This window comes from Hippocampus comes, unplaced genomic scaffold (assembly GCF_001891065.2).
Source record: "Hippocampus comes isolate QL1 unplaced genomic scaffold, H_comes_QL1_v1.1 scaffold156, whole genome shotgun sequence".
Lineage (NCBI taxonomy): Eukaryota > Metazoa > Chordata > Actinopteri > Syngnathiformes > Syngnathidae > Hippocampus > Hippocampus comes.
In genome coordinates, this window is record NW_017805744.1 from 5,000,833 (window position 1) to 5,014,488 (window position 13,656).

The window sequence follows — 13,656 nt, forward strand, 5'->3', positions numbered from 1 at the left end:
ATAGACACACACAACCACACACACACACACACACACACACACACACACACACACACACACACACACACACACACACACACACACACACACACAAAGCGTCAGAGTGCCCTATAAATATTGTGCCAGTGTAAAGGTTAAAATAATATATTTATGCATATTTTAATCAGATGTAATAGAGACATTTATAACACAGACAGCAAATGGTCAAAAAGACAGACACTTCTGACCTCTGTTCCTTTCTCTGTGTGAAACTGTACATCAGCCGTAATCTTCTCTCTGCCTGTGTGTCTGTCTCGTAAATAACAATCTGTAGGTCATATAAGTGTGGCAGGAAATAGGAAGTGCTGTTCTATTCTCATGTAGATCCATATTCATATTGTACATGTACAATTGGGTCATAGGCATGTCTTGTAACAACCTCATTTTGATTGCAAGCAAACCTGGAGGGTGATAGGAGTCATCCTGTCTACAACACACGCAATGGTCAGCTGTGACGTGTTTCGAACTCAACTCATTACTGCACCACTTGGTTAGTGTTGATGTTTCATTGAAGTTCACCCGCAAAGTATAAAAAGAAGAAATTTTAAAAAGTAGTGTATTCATCCATTTTTTGAACCCCTTAAAAAAACATTCTATTCCAATTTCTATCTGTTTATAACACAAAAACAGGATGCTATTTCAGATTGAGGATGCAGAAAATACACAAATATAAACTGTGATTCAGTTACTGGTTTAGTCTGGAACAATTGTGCAGTGTTTAGGAAAAGGGGAGGGCATGCTACATTGCACACAGGCTGGTTCGCCAGTTGGCTGCAGGCTAGTATAAGCTGTAAGTGATCATTTTTGTATCGGCAATGAAAGGCATGGATTGGCGTGTGCCAAACATGTATTTTTCCATGCAAATTGGCCAATCACAATCGCTGGCTGATCAATTGGAGCAAGTTTGTAACACTGAATGGCCCTTCCATCACTAGTAAAGCTTTGGTCCTGGTCATCATAGTAACGAAATCCATACTGTGGATTTGAATAATACAGCCCCAATCCCCCCAAAATGAGTTATATCTACCAGAATGAGACAAGTACATCTTGAGTGTATTGTAATTCTTTATTCTTCGTGTATTTTGATGGATTAATGTTCGATAGGGCACCGGAGAAAGGAAATGATTTACACTGTTCAATAAAACATTAAGTCTTGAATGAAATGTCTCCTTCAGTAAAGATATTGGGAGAGTTACGTACTGCCTATGAATGTTGGAGGTCGGTATAAACTTTTAACAAGTCATATTCCGACACCCATGTCAGCAACACACTTGGGGTGATTCGCTGCTTTTCTCTTCTCTAGTTTTCATCGCTCTCTGAGCTCTTCCTTCCTCCCCTGTGCTCCGACTTTCTGCCTCTCACCTCTCTCTTCCTTCCTTTATCCTGCTTTGCTTGCTCCCAAGGCTCCACTTAAGTCTCTTTTTTTTCTTTTGTGCCCCTTACAAAAAGATACAGAACGCAAGCTGGAAAATGTTGCCCAAAGTCCCCTTTTACGGTTTGACCCCAAAACAAGAGGAAGTTGAGCTTTTGAAATCAAAGTGATTTAAGGAAGTGGATTCAAGTTTAAGGATTGCATTAGGGTACAGCCTGGTTTTTAAAGTTGCTGAGGTTTCACAATGTTATCAAACGCATCAGCTGTGGGAGCAGCATGATGAGGAAGACCTATAACAAGTGACCCTTGACAAAAAATGAAATGCTAAACACACGTTCTTATTTTGCAGAGCATTTCGCACTTCGTTTGGGGTGTTATTGAAATGTTATTGATCCGTGTGTACATCTTAATTAATCTCTCTACAAGTTTAACTCAAACCAACGAAGAGGCGCACCGTTGGCGTCTGCAAGGTCCTAATTTTCACTCAGGCACACACGCACAGAGTGTCTTTCTCTCACAGCACAGACAAGTGACTTGCACGGAAGGGAAGTTCCTATTACAAACAAGAAAACGCCCTGCAAGTGTATGTGCATTTGCAAGCATGCGTTGAAAGAAAATGATGACTCGACAATGACTGAAAAGAAGAGGCACAATCTACCTTAAAGTGATACTGTATTCGATTGGCTACAACTCATCCCATGTATTGCGTTTTTGTCCTCTTCTTTTCAAAATAGCATACAGGGACTACTCTTCTCAACTAATCAAAGTGAAAACAAGCAGCCTATCTGGACTGAAATAGCACTCCGGTTACAGTATTTCTGCTAAGTCTCATTTTTCTCTGAAGACTGTCTGACTTTTATAAGAAGGCTCTTTATTCAATTTGTCCAATAGTTGTACCACGTAACTAGTACTGTTGAATACACAGCAGGGGTTGTCCGGGTCCATGTCTTGCGTGCCAAAAAAAAAAAAAAAAAATGGAATAAATAGGTCACAGGGGAACAAGGTCAGTGAGGAACTAAGGAGTGTGCTTGGGTCCCTTGAAAGATGCTGTATAAACCAATGTTATTATTATTATTATTATGATTATTATTATTATTATTATCATTACATGTGAGATATAACTGACCAGTCTGGAATGCCTTTCTGTTTCTAGAAATGAACCACGAAGCTTTCCATGTATTATTGAAATTGTAGTATACATTGAAATAGAAAAAATTACTTGAATATTGTGGGCGTTTTAGTCTGTATCTGTTGCAGGTCTGGAGATATTGACATGCAAAATGCACTTTGTTTGAGTGAATTTGATATCCACGTGCCTGTATCTGAAAACTTCACTTCCTGGACAATGGCATCTCTACCACTCAACTTGGCAGGAAGCTTACCATCTTCAGGGGTGGTGGACGTGCTAACCAGTCAACCACCATGCCACCCAATAATACGATCGATGAACATAAACAGAAGCACACATGCAGAGATTCCCCTTTTCACAAACATTAAATGAATAAGGCACCTTTTCCAAATATCAGACATTCCTGTATGAAAATCAACGAGGTTAGGCTAAAAAATAATTAATTAAAAAATAATTATTTTCTTTTTTACATTTATGTACTTCTGTTTCTACGGAGCGGGTTCAATGGAAGCAAGTTATTTACTCAAACATTTTAAAATAATATATATTTTTTTAAAGCCGGAATTGCAGATGATACATTGAAACCGCAATCGTTTTGCTCACAGTTATCATACCTGAAATCTGATGATTAAATTTAACAAAAATCAATGGGGGCACTTTTATTTTGTTTTGTTTTGCTCTCTTGAGTCTTTAAAAGTACCTACCGGTATATGTTGTATCTCAAGAACTATAATAGATACAGCCACGTAAAAATGAATGCACTTCAAGTTATAAAGTAAATTAAGATAATTCTTGTCATTATGTTGGATTTGAGGTCCACCAACTTGGAATTTTGCATTGCCAATGGTAGTTTTGTGTTGGACTGGAAGAGTATACAGTAAAGACCAAATGGAATGCTGGTATCACTATTTGAACAATTCTTGCTACATTTTCAATTATCTGCTCTGCTTTACAAATTGAATAAACATAAACTTACAGTATGTTTGAATACTGTATAAACACAAACTGTACTGTTGGTTCATTTTTCTCAAAATGTTTCTTCTGGTTAGCTCCTACTTTCCATCGGAATTCACTTCAAGAAAAATTTGAATGTCCATATTTTTAATCTTTTGTCAGCTAACTTTGGCCTCGTCTGTTAGCCTCCACGTAGCTTCCACAGCAACGCTTACCTCACCGGAGCCACTGGCAGAAGTGGCGTGTTGTCAATGTGACCCATGATTTTTTTTTTCTTTAAATATCCGGAACACCACATGTTTCAACCGTAATGAGGTCGCCTTCAGAGATTCCCGTAATTAAATATCGTCAATCCGGAACAGTTGGCAGCTCTGCATTCCACAAAAATGTGTGTGGTCCATACAGGCTTTTTACATCAGGCACAGTTTTTGTAGTAACGACAATGATAACGTTGCTTTGTTGTTCAAACTGTTGTGTGAAAAACCCTTCTTGCTTCCAGACCCGAGACAAACACGTTAGTAATAGTGTGACTATTTTGATTACCACAGTGGGTGTTTTGCCTTTCTTGTTTGCATGTGAAAATAATGTCTCAACCACATGTTGGATTTTTATAGTGCTTCTAAACTTTCCTTGTTTCATAAAGTTGAACTTGAACACAATTACTTTTGAGGTTGACTACACGTAACCTGTTGCGCCCTGTAGAGTCTGCAAATTTGCATTATTGCATTTTATTTTGTGTGCGTGTGTCTGAAATCAGGCAAAATACCTAATTATATAATCCGAATAGTTTCTCTTCAGAAATATCTAGACTGGCATTTATTTTTATGGCTAATTTGTCAAGGCAGTGCTCATGTTGTTACTGTATAGTATGATGGCGAATACTACGAGAAAGCCACATGGGTAATGCATGTCGATAGTACGACTGAATAGTACATATTTGATGACAGAGTAATGCTTTATAGAAGCAAACGATGCGGATAGACGAACAACCATCCCCAATCACAATCACACCTACGGACAATTTAGTGTTCAGTTCATCTCCGTGCTTGTTTTCTAAATGAGTGGGGGGGGGGGGGAGTACCCGGAGATAACCCACACCACGGGGACAACATGCAAACTCCATACAGGAAGCCGGGAAACAGGGTTCAAACCTATGATCCCTGAACTGTGAGGCAGATGTGTTAACCAGTCACCCAGCATGTCGCTCTTACAGTAAGTACATCAAATTCGAAACACAAGATTGCTATTATTGATTTTTTGAGCATTGTTTATTATCATTATGTAAATTCAGCATGGGCGTATTAAAACCACGATATGGCCAATCAGTATTATGGACATATGGGCAATGCGGAAATTATAGAATAAGACGGTGACTCTGAATTACAATGTCAAATACAGTGACTGTGGTGGTACATTACATTGACATAAGTCTCCAGTGATGGAAGGTCCGTCAGTTTCTCACTGGTAATTAAAAATACATTTAGAGATTTAAAAAATGGTCGGAGACACACCATAAATCTGAATCTGGCACTAAGATCAAACTGAAAATTGTAGTCTGTTGTGGTTATCAAATCATGTAGCATTTAATCAACTAAATTATACTGTCCCATGAAAACATTGCTTTTAAAGCATTTTTTGTACACAGCCATTGAAAAAAAAAGTCAAATGAATGATAAATTTTAAATCATACCTGTGTAAAATAACACTGGCAACACCCACAGCTTTTAGAAATTGATTGATTGATTGCTTGGTGTGACATAGAACTAAGATGACACCATGAAGTGAAATACGACTACACCAAGCCAGTGGCATCTGGTACAAATAAAGCGTGACTACAACACAACTAGTCATCACATTTAGTATTCGAGAAAATTCCAGCAAAGACTCTCAACATAAGCATTGTCTTCTGAATTGGACGTGCCACAACAGTCTGTCACTTCAGGTGGAACAATGCTAACTACTGGAGATGAGAGTGCTAACATTTTATATAAGCAAAAACTTCCATTCATATGATGGGAAGGGGAAACCAAGTATTTCAGCTATCTTATTCTTAGGGCGAGGGTATCAAGATTCTTTTTTCTTCAAGTCAGAGAATCCTAGGGCCATGATTCACATCCTGTTTTTACTGGTGAAGAAATCAATGAATTTGTGTCAATGCGTACTTGTCTACCCTTGAGTAAGAGAAATCTGTGAGTGTACACACACATGCCTCACATGCTTCTTTTGCCACATTCAGGAAATAAGGAGGCATTCATGACTCACACGCGAGTTCTTTGTAAAAAGTCATTCAAATTCACACCACATTCTCGCATATTAGGGCTTATCAACAAAATCGTTCCGTAAACTCTCACCGTCAATGTCAATTCATATCAACTGTAATGAAATAAAACTGAATCAAAATTTCTCTGCTCATATCAAATGAGCCAATTTTCAATGAGACCATTTCTAAGGTGACTGATGCAAAAATGTAGTCTCCATGTTCTTATTAAGAGCTTAAACATCAGAATAATCACTGTAAAGCATGTTAAAGAACAATGTATTTTAAACAATGGTAAAATAAAATAATGTTACTTTAAAATAATTTTGCGGATCTCAAAAGCCCAAATCAAAACGTGCTACTCTATTGTACAACCAAACAAGTAACATTGCTGATTTAAATATTTGCAATATATCAACATGCTCAATCATTTATTCCTCCGTTGACTCGAGCTTAGCTTTGGCATTCATTCCCCTGTTGAATATGAATCGTCCTCATTTCATGTTCACGATACTTGTCAGAAGTGTCACTTATTTGCCGCTAAAGAGGCGATGATTAGTGAGCTTTATATGAGCGGCTGCTTTTCAGCCTCATCACTAGCCACCCAGCTGCAAGCGAGAAATGCGAAAGTCCTAAAGTACAGAGAGGGGACGATGTGATGTCATTCGGGCTGAACGATTTCAGGAAAAATGTGAACTGCAATTTTCTATCAGATACTGCGATTTTCTATTCGATTCTTTTTTTCATTGTTTGTTTTAATTGAAGCTTCGGGGCAAAATTCAAGACGTACAGTAAAATTTACAGATACGACAGAAAATTACATAAAACGTGAAAAAGTATTACTCCATGGCCTGATCACAATACTCACACTTGACCACTCTGCGGCCAGGACGACCCATTTTTCACTCAAAAACTATGTATTTTTGGATCAGGAAAATGAAACTAGCTTGCACTTTCAATTTGATGCATTTGTTTTGGAGAAATCCCACGATATAGCTTAATGATGAGCATTGTCTTTGTTCTTTCTTTCTTTTTCTGTGTTACACGCGAAGCTACTCCTCATCCACATTTAGTGATGACAATACTAGAAGTGTAGCTTGTTTACCGCCACAGAGGCAAGATGTAATTATTCAGAGGAGCTCGTAGCTTGTGCACATACAGTAAACGTGCTCTTTGTGCTACACAATTTAACTTAGCACTGAGCATTCCCCCATTTTCGCAAGTTGCAGCGCGGAGCTGACTGGTGTACATGACCTGTCATGCATGAGTAGCATGCCGCTTCTGTTTGGTGAGTTTTGCAGGAAAGCAGGGACCCATCGTTTATGTGTGAGATAGTTGACACAACAGATTCAGGGTCAATGCTTTGGCGATCACGTTATCACGTTGTCTGGAATCGCAATTTTGGTCAAAAAACATGAAATCTTTCAGCCCCAGATGGCATCAACAAATGTTATCCTAACTAGTTGGCTCATCATCTTATGTCGGCCAATCACACGACTCGCTACTTACAGACTCACTTGCAAACTCAAAGTTGATTCCGTGCATGTTGCCTCGTAATCTGTGGAACATTTTCAACCTCCCGGTAAGAGCGGAGCAAATGGTAACTGCCTAGAACAAAATACATCCAAACTGCAACACTTGGCATCTCTGTATATTTGTTGCCTCCATTTTGCAAAATTCTAGACTTAAATTGATTTGAGTATTATAGCCATGTAGGTTATGGAATTAAAAAAGTGATGTGATTTACACTCCCAACATACAGCAGTGTGCTAAATTTGGCTGAGACCGCAAACCACATAATGCATCAGTGCACAAACAGATACTGCAAAAAGGAAGTGACGCAAACCCAGAACTTTTAAAATGTGCCGTGCATGCCAATGATAGTGTCTGTTGGCCTTTGAGTATTTTTCTGTAAGAAGCTTACACGTGTCTCTTAACCTGCAAACGGAAGTAGCTAAAATGCGTTTTTATTGAAGTGACGTGGATATTGTGTAAACTGTGGTGTGTCCTTGCTGAGACAGCTGATGGATCTTGAGATGGTTTCTAAAATGAATATAAATTTGGAAATGACCTCCAGTTTGGTTTTAAAGCCAAGAGGTCTCACGGCTTTTTTTAATGTGGTTTTATTCAGTGGTTTAAGTCATTCAGGGCTGAAAAAATCCAGAGACTCAAATAATTTGGTTAAAAAAAGGCAATCTCAGACTCAAAGCTCTGCAGTGCTTATTTTTCCACATGGACTAATGTTAGTGGAGACTCACACACCACTCTGTGTAGAAATTAGTTGCGGCATGCCTCCATTAACTCTGAACTCCTTTAAGGGTGTCAGTTTCATGCATTTAAATACACAATATAAGACTTCCTAGCCAAATTAGATGAGCTGATTGTTTATGCAAAGACCACAATTCCTGACATTAGATATAGTTCAATGTTGATGTAAAACACAAAATGAATGTACTGTATACTGTATACTGTATTTTGGTCTTGATAGCGGGTGATCGGGGAGCAGCTATGTCTCGCTGGCTTAAACCGGAAAGAGATTTTTCATCTGGTGGATATATGTGAAATCTTCTATGCCTTTGATGGGCTGTACTTTGCCACCTTTCCACAAAATACAACGGCAATTCATATTTTGAATCGCTGCGAAAACAGTGGTCGAAATTCGCCACTCATGAAATATTATAGCAGAAACCCACACGTTGCACGTGTGCATTGAGTAGCGCAGGCTTGGACAGTTCAGTTGATCCCGAGCCCATCCTGCCCCACGACTGTTGTAATGGAAAAGCAAAGGGGGCGGTGTGGTTTGGTGCCAGGCCAAGCAGAGTGATGTTGTGTGTTGCTGTTTGGGAAAAAGCAGCATAATTGACAGGTACTCATTTGGAGTGTTCTGTCAAAGCCTTATTGACCATTGTATCACATCTTGTGTTCACAAATATGTCTTCACCGCACAACCAGCTTGATTGTCTTTAAAGGTCAACTGAGCCACTTAGATGAGCAGGCTTTGTTTTATGGTCTAACATTGCTACAATGGCACAGAATAAGTATAACTCAAATCCAATGGAATTATTGTCACAAACAAATCTAAGATGGTGCATTGCTTCTTCAAATACTTTGTCAAAGCCATTTGTATCATCTATCGTCTCCTATCGGTCATCTCAGGAGCCATGATTCATTCACCCCCTTCGAGACACCATCGCCACTTCTCCTTTAAGCCTGCGTACATGTCGATCTGATGTACTGTCTGAGCAGAATCAACATCGACACTTGTCCACCATTTAAACACCATATCCAGTACAGTAACAAACTGCCATCTGCTTCGTCACTGGTGTTCCGTTTAACACCCACGACTCTGGACTCACTAGTTAACTGGCCCTCTCTTCATTCCCATTAAAAAAAATAAAATGAAAAAAATCCATGTTTATCTTTAAAGCACGGATTGGAAAAGACCCCACCACCTCTGCTCCCCATGCATACGATCACCACCACTCTCCATTCAAGTAGTTTTATTGACCTCTCCCAAAGTCGAGTTAATGAACATTGGTTTACTGGATTTCTTTTTCAGTTAAGAATGTTGAACTCCTCATTGTCCACACTGTTATTCAAGGTTTTATGATGATCCTAGCTCCACCTCAGGGAGTGTGCAATGTTATTGGATGTAAATGCTATGGTCAGTCACCATGAAATCCCTTTTTAAAGCATATTGAAATACAAATTTTGTATATTTGTTGGTTTTGTTGTAGAGTAGCATTTACGTGACCTCTCAATTCACTCAGCATTGACACTACTCAACTAAATACCATGGAACTCACCTTGTACACTTGACCGTATGTTCCATTGCCTACCACCTCCACCAGCTCAAATATACCTGCGGGATCCTACAGAAAATAAAGCCAAAAGCACACATAAGTGGATTTCATCAATACAACAAAAGTTGAGGTATACTGTACACCATTGCTGCGGCTCATATTGCACAATTCAGTTGTTCCCGAGGGTGAGGAAGCGGAATTGCAAATCTGGATGACATTATCACTTTCATGCACTACACTTGGCGCCAGAGGTTTCTTCATTTCCAATCTGACATGGCTGTAGTTATTTAAGCAGCTACATGTGTAACAATGCACAAGCATGACAACAGTTTACGACTTAGTGAAGAGTTATTTTATTTGTTTCTGTCAATGTAGACCAAAATGCCTCTCCCAGGCTTGTGGAGTAAGTGTATGAAAATCATCCAGAGTGTGAACTTTTCAAAGTTTCCCAAGAAAAATGCTGCCCAAACAAATTGTAGAGTCACGCTAGACCAGGGGTGGCCAATGTGGTGGTCTACTCTCAACATTACACACTGGTGATGGGATATTGTGATTTTCTAGGAATGTTGTAAAGGAGGTCATTTGAAAATGTAAACACTTACAGATTGGAAAGAAAGTGTTGTGTATGATATGCCGTGTGAGAACTGTTGTGAGAAATTATTTTTTAAAAATCAGTTTTGACATAAACTAATGAACTAATTATTAATAATAACATGCAAAGAAAATATCAAAAAATGTGTTTATTTCAGAAGTGTGTATGAAACTGGTAACCCTTCGAATTAACCCGTAACCAAGAAGTAGCTGTCAGTTTCAAAAAGGTTAGTAAAGCCTGCGCTCGACAATATAGTGACACTGCTGACAACCACAGACACAAAAAAAAAACAATGTTATTAGATATTTGCGAAGTTGACTCTGAATATAAAGTCTTCTCAAACATTACTCATAACGCGATTATACACTGTGATACTAAAACAATGCTGGTAATGACAAACACAGCGAAAACAAATTAAGGTTATGGTTAACATTTATACGGCACGCAACAGTTTGCAGAAACGCCTCATTAAAGGTGAAGTTGTGTCTTGTCTTACTCTCAGTGCAGCAAGGTCTATGCTGTCCAGACTTCGGGTGGTATTTTCGGTCGACATTGCTGCCACTAATGTTGTCAAGACGTTGATATCTGTGGTCAAGTCATGGACGCGGTGAGTTCTCTTTTCGTCAAACTAACGGACTAGTCTCTTGGGTCCATTCTGAAGTTATGCTAACAGTATCAAGCTACCATGTCAATCACGCCTTTTCCGGAGGTACTTTTCACAATAATGCAAATATAGGAAGTACAGTGCTATCATTTTACGAGGTGGTTATCACATTCTCGAATACTTTGTGTCATGTTTTGACTTAGTTTGGGAACATAGATTTAAATCTTTAATTTCAATAACGTTTTTTTCTTTCAAATATCTCACTCTTTCGTCCCTCACTGATCTTTTTTCTGGTTCCAGTTTTTTCAAATTTGCCTGTCTCGACTCACATTACTCAGACGTCTTCTAACTTGATCTGTTCCTCCAAAAACCAACAGTTCTGCTTCCTCCTTGTTAAACAGCGCCAAGAAAAACAAAAACTCAGTCAACAGATCCCAACTGAAAGGAAAAATCTTGATATACCCCCCACCCCTTAATGAGATTGATGTATTGATATATACAGGATTTTTTTTTTTAAATAAAAGCTCTGACACTATGATATTGCATAGTATGAGAAAAATAAGGACGTAGATCGGGGTCACAGACATGGTGGCCACGGGCACCAGTTAGCCCCCAAGGACCACATGAGGAGCATGCAGGCCTATTCCAAAAATAGCTCATCAGTGATGGGACATTGTAATTTCCTTGGAATGGTGTAGAAGTGTTCATTTGAAAACGTGAACACTGGCAGAGATTTTTAAAAGTAAAATGTCGCTTTCAGATATTTTTCTGTTTCCTAATTTTCGTGAGAAATCTTTATACTATGAGAAATATCTTTATGTATTTGAATATTATTCATTGTAATAACATATGCATGATTAATGGTAGTTTGAGCAAATTTGTAAATCAGTAGCAAAGAGGTAACGCAGTTTCCAAAAGTTTGGTGACCACTGAATTAGAGTAATATACCGGGTAATACAGTTTTGAGTTAGTGGATGAATTTAAATGTATTTTATAAAATGGATAGATGCAATAAAATATTGACATAAGAATTGATGCCAAAAAAAGGTGTCATGGCATAGTCGGTGAGTCACAGTCATCCATCCATTTTCTGATCAGCTTGATCCTCACAAGGGTCGCGGGGGGTGAGGGGGGTGCTGGAGCCTATCCCAGCCGTCTTCGGGCAGTAGGCGGGGACACGCTGTAAAAGTTGCCAGCCAATCGCATGGCACACAGAGACGAACAACCATCTGCGCTCACCCTCACACCTAGGGACAATTTAGAGTGTTCAATTAGCCTGCCATGCATGTTTTTGTTTTGTGGGAAGAAACCGGAGTACCCGGAGAAAACCCACGCAGGCCCGGGGAGAACATGCAAACTCCACACAGGAAGGCCGGAGCCGGGATCTAACCAATGACCTCTGGACTGTGAGGTCGACGTGCTAACCACTCGTCCACCGGGCCGCCGAGTCACAGTCAGCATGGTAAAATAATACGATCTTTTATGTAGTACACAGTTTGTATGTGTGCATGTTCGAAAGAATAAAGGATTATGACCAAAAGATGGCAAGTAACTCTTTCGCACTGTTTTTGTGTGTGTATGTGTGTGTGTGTGTGTGTGTGTGTGTGTGTGTGTGTGTGTGTGTGTGTGTGAGTGTGTGTGTGTGTGTGTGTGTGTGCCACAGCGAAGAATGCTCTCTCTGTGGTCTCACACACAGTGGCCCTGTTCACACCAGGGTCAGCTGCCTACACACACATGCACACATTTCTTACGGCAAATCAATCTGAACCACACGTCATTCTTTAAAACAATTAAAGAGCATTCCAGTGAGTGACTGTTTTCTGTTGCTCTTTCCAAGTTGCCATTACTTTGAATTCATTTTCTTATTTACAGGGGAATACACATTGACCAAACAACAACAATGATGAACTGAACCTCAACATTTCCCAGCATTTTTTGTGCAGTCATTCACATGACTGTGTGGTTTTGAACAACAGGAGTTTCAAGAAACAGTGACACTAGTCAATTCGTACTGGACAACGAAACACTCAAATAAATAAATACATAAATAAATAACAACAACAATAAAAATAATAATTATTCTCTTTACCCGAACACTGAAATCTACGAAAATGACCTTCCCTGACAATGACTTTGAAGTAAGTCTCACGTGTTTATAACTGACACTGACTATTGGGCATGACTGACCTCATCCACTTTTTTCCTTGATCTATGGGACATAATTTATTGTTTTCCATTAAATTCTGCCTGTCAAGAAAAAATCCTGCAACTATAATGTGACATCAATTGGATTAACTGGAAATCATGTAATTCATCTGTGCAGTAGGTTTGGAACGTTGCCACAGAAAGATACAGTGAAAGTAGCAAAAGCACATCAGACAATAAAAAGGATGACTGTAATTCAAGGCATTTGTTCCTTTGTTTTTAATTGTATTAATTTATTCCAAGCAGTCCATTTTCTTCCTTCTTGCATAGTGTTTCTCTTGGCTGCACTGCTCCCAGCATGTGTACAGTAAAATGTAGATGTTGTTTTTTTTTTGTCCAAGCTGATTTCAGTTTAAATTGGGTAAATCCCCAATGAAGGCCTAAGTACAAAATTCACGGCCAGTCACTGCTTAAAACACGTAGTGGAAACTGGTAATTTTTGACAAGCTTGAGGATATAAATACAGCACTCAAATAAATTTGAGTTTAGAGAGTAACAAATTGGGAATATGCAGGCCATATATCTATTGTGGACCAGTACTGAGAGAAGTTCCGAAATGAAATTCACAAGTTGGTGCACTGTGAAATGAACGCTACATTTCAAAATCGTCATTACATCCTCAAATAATGAGTCAACCAGGACGTGCCAAATGTCAACCTATGTGCCTCTGAGGGCTAATAATCAGTCTTCTAACACTCATA

The 13,656-nt window shown here is 39.0% G+C and overlaps 1 protein-coding gene across 4 annotated transcripts in view; it reads right to left on the minus strand.

Annotated features, from left to right (window-relative positions):
• The window catches only part of LOC109524263 (misshapen-like kinase 1), a 46,136-nt gene extending 35,320 nt beyond the window's left edge, over positions 1-10,816 (minus strand). For all 4 annotated transcript variants that reach the window (XM_019884003.1, XM_019884001.1, XM_019884002.1 and 1 more), the window contains exons 1-2: positions 10,643-10,816; positions 9,558-9,623 (exon numbers count right to left, since the gene is read on the minus strand). In XM_019884003.1, the coding sequence (XP_019739562.1) occupies positions 9,558-9,623; positions 10,643-10,699 (123 nt within the window). In that variant the 5' untranslated portion in view covers positions 10,700-10,816. The remainder of the gene's footprint in view (positions 1-9,557; positions 9,624-10,642) is intronic.
• Positions 10,817-13,656: the final 2,840 nt, after the last annotated feature.